Raw genomic sequence first — 19345 nt, 5'->3', positions numbered from 1 at the left:
GGACTGGCATGGGAAAATGAACATAACATATTGGCACTTCAGGATTTAATATCCCTTCCCTGTGACCTTAATTAGCTCACCTTATTTGGGGTAATTATCCAATTTTGGAGAGAAACTTCTCTGTTATTTGGCTTTCCCGAGGAAAGCCAATGTGTGATCTGCCTTCATTAAAATGCAACTTTTGACTTTTTCCCCACAAACATGCCACAAAATGGGAGTTTCTATAGTAACACACAATGCAGGCTCAATTTGAAATTATAATCTTTTGATAAAAATGAGTTTCCCCCAGCCCCCTTCTCTATATGTTTTCTTTTCTTTTTTTTTTTTTTTTTTTAATTTTGGCTTTGCCACTCTGGTCTACCTCTTCTCTCTTCCTAAGGAAGTTTGAAAAGAGTTCCTTAAAATTATAAAGCATCACTGAACTTAAAATTACACGTTCCCACACCTCATTTTCATTTGTACATTATACATTTTATATAATTTGGTAACTTTTCCACCTCATCTTATTCTTCAATTATTAAATTTGTTTGCTATGACTGTTTTATCCCATGGGAAAAAGAGAAGTGCATAGCAAAGATTGTTAGAAAAGCCTTTATCAAGTTTAGTGATAGGCCTTGGGTTTTAATTTTTTTTTTTTTCCAGGAAAATTCTGTTATAGGATCTGTTTATCAATCATTCAATTTAAACATTTTAAAATAAATTAATCCCTGACCAGTTTCAATAACATTTAAGAAGTGTTTCCAGGCCTTCTGCTGCTGAGTGGGAAGATGTAGATCCATAAAATCTTTTGTCAAGGCTTTGGAAGGGGAATTGGGAGGGAAAGAAGGATTTGATTGGAGTTGGGGTGTCCAAAATAGGAGCTTGCAGGAGTGAAATGTTTCATGGAGAGCCAACCTGGCCCCAAAGTTTTCCAGGAAATCCACAACTTTTCTGGATAAACTCTTATTTTCTGATACACCTGACTAGCAATCAGTGAGGTCACACCTCACTGGCATCTACCCACTCAAATTTATTGAGATAAAGAAATAATTTAGCAGTGTTCATGAACCTCTCCCTTTCCTTTTCATGCTGTAATTACGGGCACCTGATCAAATTAGGAGGCAGAGAAACAGCAGGAATTTTTCTGTTCACTTTCAGGGGTTTTGTATGGTGCTTTTCAAGATTTCACTTTGAAACATTACAGCCCAGCACACATGATTGAATGGATTCTAAAAATACACAGCCTTCACCCACAAATTAGTGCACCAGCATGAGTTACTTGTTCCTTAAATAGTAATACTCCCCTAAATAATAATGTTATCACCAAAAGACACTCAACTGCATGCAAGAGCAATATGCCATAGAAAGCTAACTAAGCAGGAGGTCTGGAGATAGTTCTGTTCTGCTTTATTTTAAAAAAAATTTAAAAAATAAAAAAAAAAGAAGAAAATTTGCCAGTACACCATCCAGGAGATCTCAGAGGAAATTATTCTTTACCTGTCATTAAAAGACCTACTCAAACAATACTAAAACACAGAGTAGAATAAGAAATTCAAACTGCCACCCAAACTGTCAAGTGAAAGTATAGGTTTTAAACCTCAATAAAAATGTGCCATTTCTAAGGACAGGGAGTTATGTTGTTTGTTGTCCTTTGGTTTGCAGGTAGGTGAGCAAATGTTTCATGACACATGACGTGACTTCATTGTGTAGGATCCTGGGAGAAACAGAGGAATCCTGTGATGTAGAGAGAGCAGGCTCAGCCTGACAATGATAAATATGTCAGACAGTGACAATCATTGTGTGATTTAGCTCTTGTGAATGAAGGAAAATGGTAATTGAAAGTGTCATGATTTGGAAGCATAATCATCTCCCCATCACTCTTCCTCAGGCAGTGGGAGGAGAATTCAGCTTCCCTTTGTTCCATGGGTGAAGTGTGAGCGGTTTGAAGACATGGAGGGACACTTGGAGTCAGGCAGGAGGGGCAGAGCATGAGAATCTCAGAGTCCTTAAGGCTGGAAAAGTCTTCCAATGTCAAAGAGTCCCAGCTGCGATTGTTCCCCTGCACAGGAGAAGCTTTGGGCTGAACTCAGGGTGGCCTTGCAGGGCCTGGAGGAGCCCCAGGAAACCTGGAGAGAGACAATTTCCAGGGCATGGAGGGACAGGGCACAGAGAATGGCTCCCACTGCCAGAGGGCAGGGCTGGATGGGAAATTGGGAATTGGGAATTGTTCCCTGGAAGGGTGGGCATGGATGGGATGGAATTCCCAGAGCATCCCCACCTTGTCCCCAGCCCAGAGCACTCAGTGCCACCTCCAGGGGACACCTGCAGGGATGGGCACTCCAAACCCCCCTGGGCAGCCCCTGCCAGGGCCTGAGCACCCTTTCCATGGGGAAATTGCTGCTGCTGTCCAAGCTGAGCCTCTGCTGGCCCAGCCTGAGGCCATTTCCCCTTGTCCTGTCCCTGTTCCCTGGAGCAGAGCCCGACCCCCCGGCTGTCCCCTCCTGGCAGGAGCTGTGCAGAGCCACAAGGTCCCCCCTGAGCCTCCTTTTCTCCAGGCTCAGCCCCTTCCCAGCTCCCTCAGGAATTCTCCAGCCCCTTCCCAGCTCCGTTCCCTGCCCTGGACACGCTCCAGCCCCTCCAGGTCTCTCCTGCACTGAATATTTGAGGCACTCAAATACTCAAATACCACCTCAGTGGTGCCAGGGGGTGCAAGGAGAAGTGCACCAACCTGAGGTACTTTACCAGCAGCTGTGCTGGATCACCTGTGTCTGCCCTGAAGGAACACAGGGTTTTAGTTTTGATGAACTTTTCTGTTTTGTGCTATTCCTCTCACAGGTATGTGCATTAATAAATGTACTTCTGGAGTGTGAGGATGACAGAGTGGGGGGAGTTCAGCAAAGAACACCAGGACTGCAGGCTCTGGATGCTGATGTGGATTATGAAATCAAACAGGGTGATTAGAGAGAGGTTCTGCAAGCTGGCAAATGTTTGAAGAAGGGAGATAGGGGAATTATTTAGGAAGAAAGAGCAATCTCTCATTACATGGCAGAATTTCAGTGCAGTGCCAACAGTGAGGATCAGCAGGTGAACACAGCTGTGTCCTCCTTTTCCTGCAGAGAGAGAAGCCTGTGAGACATTCCTGGGCAGGAACAGCAAAGGGAATAATGCTGAAATCAGGGATTGACTGATTTTGAGGAGCAGAACAGCCCCAGTGCCCAGCCCTGGCTCTGAAAACAGCACTGGGCTCCCTCAGAAGGGGACAGATCTTGCAGGTCTCTGCCTTCTTCTTGGTTTATATTTTAACAGCTCTCTCACTGTGGGGAATGACTCCCACTGGAGTCTTTCTGCTTTTCTCCTCCTTGTAGTTCAAGATATTTTATGGTGAAAGGAATAGTGGTAAATAAACTTGGAAGAGGCTGAGCTGTGAGTATGGGCAGTCACTCAGCAATAACAGTTTGAATTAATGTGTTCTGTGCACACACTTCCAGGCATTATTTGCCTTTAATATGGGTAATATTGTCCCTGTTATCCCTTGTAAAATGTTTGGAGAGCAATGAAGGCACAGGTGAAAAATACAGGGAGAGCATAGTCCAGCTTTAGGGATTAATTTAATAGCTGATTAAAAGGCAATTAAAAGACATCTGTCCAAAACACCCTGAAAAAACCTTTATCTCATTGTTTATATTGGAAAGTGCAACTGGGCCCTTTTTTCCAATGATGTTGGACATTTCTCTTTCACATCAAATAGTTTATCTTGCCATGCTCTATGATATTTTCCAGTCATTGATTCTGGATGCTTTGCAAACAATTTTCAAAGTCTAAGGTTTTAAAAATCCAATACTTTATGGTACTAGTTGTTAACAGCTGTACTTGTACATCTCAAATGTTTTTTGTTTCGTTTTTCTGTTATGGTTTTCCCTTCGCTGTTGACCAACATTTTTTGCTGTCCCTCACATTCTATTTCCTAGAACTAAAATCCATTATGGTCTTTTCTCTGCTTGCTAAGGCTGATCCAGTACAAAAAGGTTTCTACAGCTTTCAGAAACATTGATCCTTTTTTTCACCCTCGAATTCGACTCATCTGCTCTGTGTGGAGACACTTGATTAGACATTTTTAATGACTTTTTTTATCCTGAGTGATAAAAACTGAACTTCCTGCTCTTTACAGGTGGAAGCTGCTGTTCCAGCACTGCACAATGTTCACTTCTCCAGCTGAATGAGTTGGTTGGCACCTCTGGAAGATTTAAGTGGATGTTAAATGGAGAAAAAGCTCTGCATTAGAAGAGCATTAAGATTATGAAACCAAGCTCCAAATAGACCATGAAACGATTTGGGCTGGGACAGAACTTAAAGCTCATCCAGTGCCAGCCCTGCCATGGGCAGGGACAACTTCCACTGTCCCAGGCTGCTCCAAGCTGGATTTGAAAACTTCCAGGGATAGTTAAGGGGGAATTCTCCCTAGCCCACAACTGAACACACACTTATTATTTAGGTATTATGAAAAAATAATGCTTAAACCACTTAATTGACATTTTTGACCAAGGTCCTCAAAATCTGGTTCTTAAAATCTGAAATTACTTCTGCTTTCAATATTAAATTTCTGCACATGCTTAAATTAATTATAATTTCCAACCCCCCTGGGCTTATATTTTCCCTCTGAAGATCATCTCATTCCTAAGTGTATCTCATACCAAAACTCATCCAGAGTCACAAATTTTCCCTTCAGAAGATGTTGATGCAATAGGACCATGGATTGGGATCTGAAGAGAGCAGTGTCCTGGGAAGCTGGGAAAGTGTTTTATCTAAAAGCTTTGTACCTAAACAACTTTGATGCAGCATGGAATCAAATCCCAAATGTCCTGGGAAGGATGGCCCTGGAAAACCCAGCTTGACTCTGCTGTGGGCCACAGGAATGCAAAGGAACATTGAGAATTTTGAAATAGTGGCAGCTGACTGCAGCCTTTATTTTAGAAGTGGGTGATTTAGCAATGGGTGACCTGGAGCTAATAAAACTAAAGGAATATATATATAAAGGTGGAAGGAACAGAAACTACTCTGTTTCAGGGAGATGAAGTCCAGTGTAGCCTGTATGTAATCACTCTTCCTAACTAGAAAACCAAAAATTTTTACTTCATTCATAATTCAGCTCTTGGTTATCTCATCCCTGAGATCTGGAATTTAATTTTCACAAAGATTCTTAGCTTAGCCAAGGAATATTAGCAGTGCTATCAAAATTTAATATGTTTTTGAAAAATCCAAGCTTCTAGAATCAAATGACTTTGTGAGAGTTTTGGTGTTCATGTGGGAGGAAAAAAAACCCCAATTTTTGTCCTTCGCACTTGCAGAGAAAAGGTAAAGATAAGACCCTTAAAAGCTCAGAGAATGCCAAGAAAATGCTCTTCACAATGTTATATACCCAGGACTGGAAAAGGTGTCAATCATCTTCCTGCCTAAGACAAGTTTCCTTTGTTAATTATTGCATAAATAAGTTCACAGCTCTTCTAGGCCCCTGTCAGTGCATCACTGAGACAATAAAATTCTTACTTTCCTGCATAATGAATTCCTGCTTTAGAATTTCATTCTCCCCTCAAACCCTGACCTTTGCCTCAAAGAATACACTGTTTTTTTCATTTAATAATAGCAGTGTTCTTTCTGTTCTTTTGATTGTATTAGCATCAGCTAATTTCTGCTGAAACAACCAAAACAACAACAATAATAAAATCATACATATACTGGTTACTTTTAATTCAAATTTGACCAAAGATTTAGGGAATTAAGTTGGAAATAAATGTTAGCAACCTACATAAACAGTACTGAATCAACAAGAATTAGATGTATCGCTTCCATCTGGAGCTTAATATTTGGTACAAAATTTCTTCTCCAGTAATAACTGCAACAACAGAACATGAGATAAGAAAAATGCATATTGAGGGAAAAACAGCCTTCCTATTCTGCTCTTGGCACACCTCAAAAAAAAGGATAACCAAAGGACATCTGGATATTTTCAAAATAAATTACTCCCCCAAAACAGGCAAATGTCTTTCTTGAATGAGTTTTCCAAGTGTTTTGGAGTTCTTGCTTTTGAATTTTGCATTTTAAGAATCTGCACTTTGTAGCAAATGGGTGGCACTTGATACCAGTGGAAAATGTTCAACGGGAAGTTTGTTTGTTGCAGCATTTCTGAGAGAGAGGGCATGATTTATGTGTGATAAATGTCTGATTTATGTCTGGAATGAGATTTGAGCTACTTCAGTCTAGGCCTCAGATTGGGCCTTGTGAGGCCTTCCAGCCTGTGACACAGTTAGAAATTAAGAGTTTGTGGCACAGTTAGAAATTAAGAGTTTGTGGCACAGTTAGAAATTAAGAGTTTGTGGCACAGTTAGAAATTAAGAGTTTGTGGCACAGTTAGAAATTCTATTAAGGTGTGATGTGAAGCACTGGGCTGTCTGGGTCTGAAGGAGCATAGGTTTATAATGTGAAGTTTAGTCCACCTTAAGACAAAGACAAACAATGTTAGCCTGCCAATGAGAGTGCCTTTGTAAACTGTAAACTATATAGAAGTGTATATAAAGTGCTATCTTCTCACTAATAAATGGAGAACGTTGCATTAATCATATTGGTTGGATGTGCGTTCTGTCCTGTCCAGCTTTCCCGTTTTATGAGGTCCCTGGTTGCATTTGTCCTTAGAAATGCTTACTGAGAGTGAATAATCAGTGCTCTGGACTGAGGAGATGAAAGTCAGGCTTTAGGATCAGTTTTTAAAGCCTTGGTTCTGCACCTGCACAAGGGGTGTGGTGTTCACACAGGGCAGCATTGCTGCACCACTGACTGCTGAGAGCAGGAAAAGTTAAAATCACAGAATCATAGAATGGCCTTAAGATCATCCCATGCCCCCCCTGCCATGGCAGGGACACCTCCCACTGTCCCAGGCTGCTCCAAGCCCAGTGTCCAACCTGGCCTTGGGCACTGCCAGGGATCCAGGGGCAGCCACAGCTGCTCTGGGAATTCCATCCCAGCCCCTCATTTCCATCACAGGGAGCAATTCCTTCCTGATATCCAATATAAGCCTTCCTTCTCTCAGTTGGAAGCCATTCCCTGTGTGCTGTCCCTCCATGCCCTGGAAATTGTCTCTCTCCAGGTTTCCTGGGGCTCCTCCAGGCCCTGCAAGGCCACCCTGAGCTCAGCCCAAAGCTTCTCCTGTGCAGGGGAACAATCCCAGCTGTGCCAGCCTTTCCTCCCAGCACAGCTGCTCCATCCCTCTGCTCATCCTGGAGCCTCCTCTGGGCTCTCTGCAGCAGCTCCAGCTCCTCCTGGGCTGGGACAGGGCTGGGGCAGCTCTGCAGCTCTCAGGGCTCTCACCTGAGCACAGGGACAGACTCTCCCTCTAAATTCCTGCCAACAATTCTGTAGATGCAGCCCAGGAAACTGAACAAAAGGCAAAGACAAAAGGTGTAGTACTGGAGGAACGAAAGGAAGTAGGAATTTTACAATGTCCTATAGGCAGAGAGAAGGTTGGGTATGTATTTGCTACACGTTTTTCTTACATGTTATACAACACTTGAATTAGTGTTTTATGTTAAATCATCAGAACTGCTCAATAGAAGTCCAGACTACCCTGGCATGTATAGATCTGGAAATGCTGTGACTTTCAAGTAACTCAAAGCAGAAACATTTTTTGTCTTTATAATCTCTCCCTACAAGTCTGAGAGAGCAATAGGGACACTTCAGGCTCAGACACCACAGACAAGGAAAAGAAACCATTAAGGAAAAACACTTAATGATAAACCAACTCTCTCCTGGGGTTTGTCTGCTCCTAAAATTCCTTCAGATTGGCTTATATTCTTTCTACCCCCTCCCTGAGTAAAATTGGTGGCATCCACAATTCTGAATTTTATCTGGAGTCATCTGAGGTCTCAGTATTCATCATTGCACTGTCTGTGGAAATATGTCCACGTGTCGGAACTCAAAATGTCCCTCAGACATTTTTGGAGGTTCCGGGCCCTGGTCAGAAGCATTTGAGACCCTGGCAGGCAGCTGGAAACAGCTGTGATTTTGGGTTTGAACCATGGAATGATTTACCAACCTTGCAGGAAGAACAAGAAGTCACAAAAGTTTAGATATTACAGTAGAAGTAGTTACAAAGTAAAGGGAAGAATTTGTGAGTGCTGTACAGGGAGCTTTTGGTTTTGTACATGGGGGTCAGAAGTTTTAAGATGGAGGGATCTGGGCCTGCCCTGTCCTCCCTCTTTCTCCTTCCTTACCTCCATGTTCTTGGTGATGTTGGCACTCACAGATTGGTTTAGAGTAGAAAAGCACCATTTAATATAGGTAATAGGTATTGGGGAAAAACTGTACCCATGTAACACGTAATGTACCATATAAAAGATAGAAAAGCACCATTTAATATAGGTAATAGGCACTGGGGAAAAACTGTACCCATGTAACACGTAATGTCCCATATAAAAGACAGCAGCAGCCCTGGGCAGGGAGAGAAGAAGCAGTCGGGAGTCAGAGAGGATGTCAGGGTGTGTGTGTGCCTCTGCCTGAGCTGTGAGCAAACCACAGCAGCCCAAGGAGAAAATCTTTTAGATAACTTGCAATAAACTGCCTTGAGACCAACAACAGAGACTGCTGAGCCTTTCTTTGGAAGCACGGCTTGGAGGAGAGACTTTTCCACCACACGGAGCCACCCTTGATCTAGGGGGGGCTCCAGCATCCATGGACATTTGGAGCTCACATTTTTGTAAGAAATGAAGGAGCAACCTTATTTTAAAGCATCTCTGCTGCCTCTGGCTGTCCTCAGGCAGGTGTGTGTGTGGAGTGACTGGGCAGCAGAGCAAACAGCTCTGGTCACTGCTGAGTCCCTGCTGGGGGAGCAGATCTGAACTGGATGTCAGGGTCAGACACCCAGCCCTGCCCATTTCCCATCCATTCCCAGCCTGGAGCAGCTTCCCCCTGCTCATGGCACATCCCATGGTGTTGGAATTTGTGGTATTGATGATTCTGAGATTGTAGAAAATCTTTTTTTTTTTTTGCTTTGTTGCTAAAGAAGAAGTTATAATTTGTCTGTGCTGGTTGTTAAGGTTGTTTATTCTGCTTATCTATAACACGTTCTGCTGCTGCAGGTCTGTCCTGCAGGGCAGCGTGTGGGGCTCTGCCCCTCAGTGGGATGTTATAAACATGATACACTAGAAATTATGTGTGCTATATTTATAATAATGTGCTAATGTCTATCATCTATGTTGAACAGCGTGTTTCTAGCCTAAATTAATAGAAAAATGCCAACACTACAGTGAAACATGGAGGGCATGAAGAAGAAGAAAAAGGACAAGACACACCCAATTTCCTCCATCTTGTCCCCTTTGGAGCCCTAATCTAGAATCCTAAAATTTTACTTTTGCACCTGTGTCACACTTAATTATTACTGATATCAAACACTCAGAGCTTGTAATTCACCCTGTAAGATTGAAAACTCTTTTCCATGGACAGAGATCACAGACAGTGTCTCTGGGGGCTCTGTCCAGGGGGGTTCCTGACCCCCTGCCAGGGTCCCAGACCTGCCAGGGCAGCCAGAGGGAAGCTCTGGATTCCCACACCATGGCACACCAAATCCACGTTTCTGCAAAACTGAGAGCTTTGACAGCCCCAAAATAACTTTTATTAAATACACCAACATATTTGGCTACTCACTAAACATCTTGTAGTGCTCATTCCACAAAACATTCCCAACGAGGATCATCCCCAAGGACTGGAGAGTTCTGTGGAGGATGTTTCTCTAAATAAAATTTTCATATTGGACAAATAAGTAGGATGAACACTTGATTCCTTCCTCTGCTGTTAAATATTTGCTCTCCTACCTTCCCTGCTGGGCTTTAGCCATTTGCAGGCCTGAGGATGGCATTTGGGTTAAAAATGATCACTGGGGCACAGGGAGCTTGAAAACAGCAGGGAAAGAAGAAAACAAAAGTTGCATGGAAAAAAATTTCATTTTTGGCTTCCTGGATATGCTCAGCTTTTAAGTATTTTGAGGTTATGTGAGGAAAATTGACTAATTCAGGCTATAAAGAAATTTTAAAATGCATATGGATTTTAAGGCATTATAAAGGAATTCTTGGACAGTTCCCTGGGGCTCAGTGTAATTGTGGTGGCTTTCTATTAATTCTGTGCAAAAGTTGTAAAATAATAACTTGAGGCAAGGAGTGGTGTTATTTGGTATTCATTTCTGCTTCTGTATCTGCTCTTAGGGACTATCTTGAAAAATTTAGCAGAACATTTCTTACTAGTTTGTACTTTAACTGTTGTATTAAAATGATTTTTCCCCTCACTTTTTTTTTTTTTTTTAAACTTTCAAGGAAAACAGATCTCAAGTACAAGGCTCTGTCATGATACCTCATCTCTTCCCATCGTCATAATAGTTACATGGAAAGAGGACAGAAAAAAACAATATTGCAATTTTTTCCTTACCAATGTTCCCTACAACATGACAGAGACTCTGAGAATGGAAATGCAAAATGTGAGAAAAATATAGACTTATTCCTGCTGGCAAAAAAAACCCAAACCAAACCAAACCAAACCAAACCAAACCAAAACAAAACAAAACAAAACAAAACAAAACAAAAACAATCAAACAAAAACAACAATCAAACCAGCCTTAGAACAACCTCTGCATCAGTGTTCTCTCAGTCTCCCTCTTGGTGTGGGGTGTGATGTAAATCTCAGGTCCAGGGGCTTTGATTAGTGCAGAAACATCCAGAAAATCTTTATGGAGGAGAAGGGGCAGAAAGCAGTGCTTGACAACTTCAGCAGGGTGTTCTGAGAGAGAGAAAATACAGAGCAGTGCAGGGAAGGGGATTGATTTTTCCTGGGGCTGTGCAAAGATGTGAACAGAGGGAAGAGAGCAGAGCAGCTCTGGTGAAACAGGAAGGCAAGTAATAATTCTGTTATATTGGTACCATGGTCAAGCCATTTCTCCAGGTCTCTGAAACCCTTTCAGGACTTGAATGTCCTCCTTTATTTTCTCAGTTCCAAGAAAAAGATCCTGCAGTCCAAGCCAGAGGTCCATTTATCTATTCCATTTATCTCATTTTACTCTGCACCAACTTTAAAATAAGTACTGCTGTACACTCACTAAGTATTTTATTTACATCTTGCAATGCTGTCTAGGATTAAAAATATTTTAAAATGTCATGAAATTAGCTGAAAAATTTGTAAAAGTCTCAGATGAAGTATCAAAAATCCTCACACAAAGCAGCAATAAACCCCTTAAGCATCATTCTGTCTCAGAGAAGTCAGATGAAATAACTGGCAGGACAAAAAATTAAATTTTATAATTTTAATAAAGATTTGTAGGGAATGGGTATGTTTATTTACAGCGCTGTGGACCCGTGTCAGGACTTATTGTCCTCTGATGGACATGTGTACTTCTGAGAACTTTTGATTTTTTAAATTACTTTTTAAAATTTTTATATGTATAGAATTTTATAATAGGTTAATGTATATTTATTTTACTGATTTTATATTATACTTATAGCTAGTTGTACTTAGTTTTTGTTAGAAAGTACAGAAAGAACTCTTGGGTTATTTTGTTTTGTCTGTTTTAAGGTTTGAGGAGTCATTTTTATCTCTTATTTTTTAGTGTGGAAATTTGCATTTTCATTTTTTTTTTTAGCTGGGGCAGTTTTGCTAGGCTTGCAGTCACCAGACTAAACAGCATATTTAGCAAGTTTAAAGTGGCACATTTCACCTAAATTTAAATGGATTTTTACCTTGTTAAATTTTTACTCTGTCTCAAGCTGCAATTTTGTGATTTCCTCTGTTACCACCCCGGCTTGGCTGCACCATGGACAAAAACTGATATATTTAGATATAGATATAGATAGATATAGATATAGATATAGATATAGATATAGATATAGATATAGATATAGATATAGATATAGATATAGATATAGATATAGATAGATATATTTATTTGTTTATTTATTTATTTTTTTACTTATTTATTTATACTTCTATATATATACTGCAGCAATATAAAATCAGAGAATCCCAGGATAGTTTGTGTTGGAAGTGACCTTAAAACTCATCCAGTGCCACCCCTGCCATGGCAGGGACACCTCCCACTGTCCCAGGCTGCTCCAACCCCAGTGTCCAGCCTGGCCTTGGGCACTGCCAGGGATCCAGGGGCAGCCACCCCTGTGCCAGCCCCTGCCCACCACCCTTGGCAGGTGGGTTGGAATAAAAAGATCTTTGAGATCTCCCAGGCCTGCTGCACCTTTTTGTGGAATTGGCTGTTTCTGATACTGAAATCATTTTTCTGTAGCTTGTAGTGGTGGTTCTGCCCTGCAATGACACGGGCAAGGAGATGCAGAGAATGATTTCAAAAGGTGACAGAGGATTTGGGAAAGGAAAAAGTCAGGGAAGTGCTGCCCTAGGAACAGGCCTTCTGTACAGAAGCAAAAAAAAGGAACTGGAAAGAAATTTCTGATAGAAACAAGTTGTGCATATCTGTGTTTCTGTCTTTCTGTAGTCTCTGGGTTAAGCAAATTGAAATATTTCTCCCTTTTGAGTCAATTAATTTACGCTTCCATAGGCTTTGGAGCTGATAAATTTTGGGTAAGAGGCAGTGATCTACCAGGATTTCACTCTAAATGGTCTCCAGATTTTGTTCACAAATAAATTATCCAGCCTGATTCTATCAGCTACAAAAGCTTACAGCCACTACTCCATTACCTAGATCCCAAAATATGGCAAAAATACAAACTATTTCTTGCTGGGCACACATTTAAGACAACACAAAACTCTCACAAACCAGAGAAACCAGCTGAAAGCTTTCCAGATACATCTCTGGCCATAATTCCCATTGGATGAATGTGGCAAAGGCAACAATCCTGAATAATTGCACTGGATTTAGAGTGACCTTCTGTAAGCTTGTAAAGGAACACATGAATCAAGTAAATTAGGCACTTATTAAATCCACAATTAGTTACATTCTATTTTAAAAAACCCCTCAGGCTTACAAAGTCAAACATGGAGCAGTTTCTTTGCTGGATTTAAGCCCAAATAGATGTGATTTAAGCAGTGCATGAAGAAAATAGCAGCCCTTTTTCTGGGGATTCCTATTTTCTTTTCTTTTTTTTTAGGAGTGGAATGATTTATGATGAATTTGGGAGTGAAGACAGGGCTGAATGAGGTCCCTGGGTGCAGGCACTGCGTTCTGGGTTTGTGGCTTTATGAGAGGGAGGGGGACAGATGGAAAGAGAAAGTGGTTGAACTTCCTATTTGTACTCACTCATCGACTCTGTCAATTTGGCCATCTCTGTTTCTCTTTGGGGCTTCTCCTGGGGGAACAGACAAAATGAAAAACAAATATATATAGATATATGTAATATAGAAATGAAAATACACCTGAGTGCAAGTGGCAAAGTGAGGGGAGGACATTTATCTATTATATATTTCTATTTTATTTAGGGATATAACTTCACTCCTAAATAGCCTGAACCTCTGTGGGCTTTTTGGGTTTTTTTCTTGTAATTTCTCAATTTTTCCTACTATGAAGTGTGAAGCTTGTATTTATTTATCTGTGTGTATCTAGATGGAGAAATTGAAATTATTCAATCAAAGTGATAACGGAGGAGGAAGCCCTCCCATGTTTTTTCACTCTCTGCTAAAATACTCCAGCGTGTTAGGCCTTCCTGACAAAAGAGCAACCCACAAACCACTTACACTGCAGGAAAAAAGCACTTATTTAGAAATAAATGGATTTTCTATGGGAGCTGGAGTGTGTGATGTGGCACTGGGCTGACACCGAGATGAACTGAGATACTTGAGGGGCTCCCAATCAAACATGCTGGTCTTTGTCTCTTGTTCCTTGCCTTATTTCTTTTTTTTAATTTGACTTTTTTTTTTTTTTCCATTTCAGACAATTGTAGCTGCTGTAGCCAAGACCGAGGCTTGCTCAGTTAAGAGCCCTTGAATTTCGTGAAAATCCAATATCCCAAACCACAGCTCAACCAGAGCAGTTGAGGCTGGGCCCAATCTCCTGATTTCAGAGCCAATGTTGGGGCTGAAAGAAAACTGCAAAGCTCTTGAAACTCCAGTTAAGTGTTTTTGAGAGGATGTGGTGGGGTTGTTGTGACTCCTCTGATCACTCTGGCAGGAGTCCCACCCCCCACCCCTCCACGTGTGTCAAGGCTGTGTGAAAGTAGCACTCCTGGCCATGGGTGAGGAGATCTCAGCTCTTTTGTCCTCAAAAATTCAGTAAGGGACAGAATTTCCACAAAAATATGACTTTATTGTGTGTTTTCCCAAACAGAAGCTCCTTATCTCAGCTTTGGGACAAGGTGGAGGGTTTTGGGCAGGGGGACCTTCAGTGGCTGCTGGAGTGACTGGGGACTGGAGTCAGTGTGGTGACATCTCTCTTTGATTGGGTCTGTCCTAAAAACGGCACCAGGGAAATGCACTGGCTGAGAATTCACATAATTCACAGAATGCACAGAATTCCCAGAATCTCTGGGTTGGACGAGACCTTCAAGATCATCGAGTCCAACCCAGCCCCAGCACCTCAACCCAGCCCTGGCACCCAGTGCCACATCCAGGCTCTGTTAAACACACCCAGGGATGGTGACTCCACCACCTCCTGGGCAGCCACTCCAGAACTTTATCACCATTTCTGTAAAAACTTTTCCCTGATATCCAGCCTGTATTTCCCTTGGTGCAGCTCAAGGCTGTGAGCTCTGGTTGTGTCAGTGCTGCCTGGAGAAAGAGCCCAGCCCCAGCTGGGCACAGGCACCTTTCAGGAGCTGTGGGGAGTGACAAGGTCACCCCTGAGCCTCCTTTTCTCCAGGCTGGACACCCCCAGCTCCCTCAGTGCTTCCTCACAGGGTTTGTGTTCCATTTGCCATGAATTGTCCCTGCCAGGTGTTATTTGGCAGGACAATGTGATTTTCCAAGTCCCTTTGGATGTGACATCAACAGAACCTGCTGCAGAGGTGCCAGGCTGCTCAAGGGCAGGATCCTTTCCTAACTCCAGAGGAGCTGAGGTCTGTCCACTTCTACTTTAGAATCCCAGAATCCCTGAGGTTGGAAGAGCCCTCCAGAGTCATCCAGTCCCAGCTGTGCCCCATGCCTACATTGTCCCCAGCCCAGAGCACTCAGTGCCACCTCCAGGTGCCATCTGCAGTGATGGGCACTCCAAAGCTCCCTGGGCAGCCCCACTAAGGCCTGAGCAGCCTTTCCATGGTTAGAAAAGGGTGAAATTAGGAAAATTAGGAATTTCCATGGGGAAATTGCTGCTGCTGTCCCAGCTGAGCCTGCCCTGGCCCAGCCTGAGGCCATTCCCTCTCCTCCTGTCCCTGTTCCCTGGAGCAGAGCCCGACCCCCCGGCTGTCCCCTCCTGGCAGGAGCTGTGCAGAGCCACAAGGTCCCCCCTGATCCCCCTTTTCTCCAGGCTCAGCCCCTTCCCAGCTCCCTCAGGAATTCTCCAGCCCCTTCCCAGCTCCCTCAGCTTTCCCTCACAGCCTCTCTTCTCTCTTAAATACCTTATCCCAGTCCTGGCTTTTATCTGGCACAAAACCTAAAGAAATATTTTCTATACCAAACAAGCCACTGCTTGCACTTCACAAAGTTGGACTTCTACTGATAAAAAAAAAAAAAAGGCTCAAATGTCACAGTAATAGGAACTAATGGCATTCATGAAACAAGCAGAGAATGCTGCAGAGCTGCATTCATACACCCCTGAGAGAATTTTATATGAAAAGAAAGGTTTAAGGTTATGTCCTGGATCTGAGTGAGGACAATGCCCTAAGCCATGCTGATAATGTAGAATCCTGCATCAGATTCATGCCTTGCTATGAAAGCAAAAAAAATGAAGGAAGGAAGAAAGAAGTAGCACAAGAGTGTAATTTTTTTTACAAAAAAAATGTTCCTCTATGAAAGTTTTTTTGCATGGCATTAATCATCAAAGGAAAGAACAGTACTCTGAAAACCATCAGGAATTTATGTCTGTGGTGATTTATAATGTGACCTTAAAACTCCCTCCTTTTGCTACAGAACTCAGGAGTGAACAGTTATCAGGAGTGAACAGTTGGGAAAGATCAATTTGAGCCCTGGAGATGGAGGGCTGGATTTATTAGACTAATAACAAATTGATATTAAATATTATTACTTTCCTCTTGCTTATTATTAAATACCTTTTATTAATGATGAAGTCTCATGACAAAGAATACTTGAATGGCATTTAATTTTAAAGTTAAAGTATTAAATATAATATTGAAGGGCAAATGTAGAAGTTTTTGAGTTTATTTGACTTTTCTTAAAAGAAATGCCCAGGACTACTGAAGTTCTGGTCTTCCTTCTTTAGTAGATAAAAGTATGTTTATATGCATCCAATATCTGAATACTAAAAATTTTTAAATTACATGTAATTTCCAGATACTTTTATTGAAAAAATTAACCTTTGCTCATGTTATCAATGAACTTCAGACTCTATGAAATTATTATACAAAATTTTCTCCTTTTCCCTTTCTGTAATGATCATGAGGATGTGCACACATACACCCATGAAGGTCTGGAAATTAGGAAAATTTTTCCACTCCTCTGTTTCTTCAAAATGGAATATTTTAAGGGAGCTAGAACACCTCTAAGAAATTTGTTTTTTGATGGCAGATAAAGAAGGAATTCCACCCTCTCTGACAGAATGAGTTCTAGCAGATTAACTTGGGGGAGAATCAAACATTAAAACATACTTTTGTTCCTGATTTTAGCAGATGTGAGTTTGAACACAGACTGACAGCAAAGTGAGATTTGCTGCCTTCAAAAAAAACCCCCAAAATCCAAACCACAAAACAAAACAACAACAACAAAAAGCAAACAACAAAACGAAACAAGATAAAAAAAAGCAAACAACACCGTGTTTCATTTCAGGACAGGAGTTGCCTTTAAGGGCTGACTGTGGTTGTGTTTCCTCTGGAGATTGCTGGGTAAACAAGAATTGCCACCTCAGAAAACACATCAAGAAAAGCAGGACTCGTTTTTTATCTCTCCTAACACAGTGATGCTCATATTTCAGGTTTTTCATAGCTCTGTAGTCAGCACGGAGTGATTTCTGCAGGGAATTTTGAATCCATGGGCTGTTGCTGCCAGTGCTTGCTCTGAGGTGAAGAACCCAAATCTTCCACAAACTCAGAGGAGCCAAACAAGAGCCAGACCCTGCTCTTGTTGTGTGTGGATGTCTCACATGGTTACTGACTTCTGAGTGCCTAAAAAGCAGCAAATTCTGCTTTTTCATACTTGAAATGATGTGAACTTTCCTAAGTGCCAGCAATAGGAGACGTTGTGGTGCAAGGAGGGATGTGTGAAATTTAAATTAAGTGAAGCATGATAACTTCAGCTAGCAAAAAGGGCCATTTAAAATGCTGCTTTGTACTTTTTGCATTGTTTGTGAGGTCTTTCATTCAGCTGAGGGTGTAAGAAAGAAGATGCAAACTCGTTTTCTAATGGAGTTGTTTTCTTTTTTTTTTTTAAGTAATTTCCTTTCTAGCAACTTCCTTCAGACAAGAGTGGTTGCCCCATCCTACAATATCTGAGACTGTGATGTCCTGCCTTGTGCTGAATTTAATTTCAAATTATTGTCATGCTGTTGCAACATTTATGGTTTTAAAGGGGCACATAGAAAGTGTGGCCTTCATGTTACTCTTTCCCTTCTCAGCCAAAGAAAATCAGGCATTTTGGATAAAACTCTCCTTGTCTGACAGCCTGTGCTGCAGTCTGCCACGCTTCTGTCAGAGGGGTACAAGAAGACGTCAGGAGTGCCAACCAGGCAGCACAAAAATAACATTTTCAATGTCAAGCAGGAGAAGATTGAATCAAATTCCAGATGGGAATCAAAACATTGAGCTCCCAGGTCACTTGTCTCATAATGGAATATTCTTCAACAAGACAGTGGATGAACTCCTTGGGATTTTTCTAATGGAAGGACAAGGGCACATCCTGAAACTCCCTCTCCAATGGCTGTTGGCTTCAGCTGGCACTGATTAATGAGATCATTATATTTATTTTCCCAGGGTCACAGGATGGTCAGGCTGGAAGGGATTCCAGAGGGTCACTGGTGCCACCTCCCTGCTCCAGCAGAGCCATCCCAGAGCACAGGGCACAGGGCTGTGTCCAGCTGGCTCTGGAATATGCCAGGGAGGAGAGCCCAGAGCCTCTCTGGGCTCTGCTCAGGGCTGGGCACTGCCCAGGGCAGAAGTTGTGCCTCCTGTGCAGGGAATTGCTGGGCTCAGCCCCTGCCCGTGGCTCTGGGGCCATCGCTGGGCCTGGGGCAGAGCCTGGGGCTGCTCTGACCCCCTGCACACAGGGACAGCCAAGGACAGCCAGGGACAGCCAGGGACACACAGGGACACACAGGGACACACAGGGACACACAGGGACAGACAGGGACAGACTGGGACAGACTGGGACACACAGGGACAGCCAGGGACACACAGGGACACACAGGGACACACAGGGACAGACTGGGACACACAGGGACAGCCAGGGACACACAGGGACACACAGGGACACACAGGGACACCCAGGGACTCACAGGGACACACAGGGACAGACTGGGGCACACAGGGACACACAGGGACACACAGGGACAGACTGGGACACACAGGGACACACAGGGACACACAGGGACAGACTGGGGCACACAGGGACACACAGGGACACACAGGGACAGCCAGGGACACCCAGGGACACCCAGGGACACACAGGGACACCCAGGGACACACAGGGACACACAGGGACACACAGGGCTCAGGCCCCTCTCACTGGGGCTCTCTCCAGGCTGAGCAGCCCCAGCTCCCTCAGCCTTTCCTGGGCCCGGAGCTGCTCCAGGCCCTTGCTCAGCTCCAGGAGCTCCTGGCCCTGCTGTGCTGAGGAGCCAGAGCTGGACACAGCACCCAGAGGTGCCCCCAGGGCTGGGCACAGCACCCAGAGGTGCCCCCAGAGCTGGACACAGCACCCAGAGGTGCCCCCAGGGCTGGGCACAGCACCCAGAGGTGCCCCCAGGGCTGGACACAGCACCCAGAGGTGCCCCCAGGGCTGGGCACAGCACCCAGAGGTGCCCCCAGGGCCGGACACAGCACCCAGAGGTGCCCCCAGGGCAGGGCACAGCACCCAGAGGTGCCCCCAGGGCTGGGCACAGGGGCAGGGGCACCCCTGACCCACTGGCAGTGCCCATCCCGATGATCCCCAGGACACTCTGCTGGCTCGGGGACAGCTCGGTGTCCCTCAGGACTCCCACATCCTTCTCCAGCAGGTCTGTGCTGGTGCCTGGAGTTATTTATTCCCAGCTGCAGGACCCTGTATTTGCCCTGGTTGA

General features: G+C 43.3%; 1 protein-coding gene across 5 annotated transcripts in view; it reads right to left on the bottom strand.

Moving 5' to 3' along the window:
- Nucleotides 1-19345, bottom strand: part of KCNJ6 (potassium inwardly rectifying channel subfamily J member 6) — a 167253-nt gene that overhangs the window by 100448 nt on the left and 47460 nt on the right. For 2 of the 5 annotated variants that reach the window (XM_072935844.1, XM_012570140.5), the window contains exon 2: nt 13271-13319. The exons of 2 other annotated variants lie outside the window; for them this stretch is intronic. In XM_072935844.1, coding sequence (XP_072791945.1) covers nt 13283-13319 — 37 coding nt within the window. In that variant the 3' untranslated portion in view covers nt 13271-13282. Of the gene's footprint in view, nt 1-7082; nt 10792-13270; nt 13320-19345 lie in introns of those variants that run through there. One more of the 5 variants, XM_072935841.1, reaches the window with a different exon arrangement.

This window comes from Taeniopygia guttata, chromosome 1, assembly GCF_048771995.1.
Source record: "Taeniopygia guttata chromosome 1, bTaeGut7.mat, whole genome shotgun sequence".
In the NCBI taxonomy this organism is placed as follows: Eukaryota; Metazoa; Chordata; class Aves; order Passeriformes; family Estrildidae; genus Taeniopygia; species Taeniopygia guttata.
Note: the sequence above shows the minus strand (reverse complement) of the source record. Positions and strands in the feature narration are given on the sequence as shown.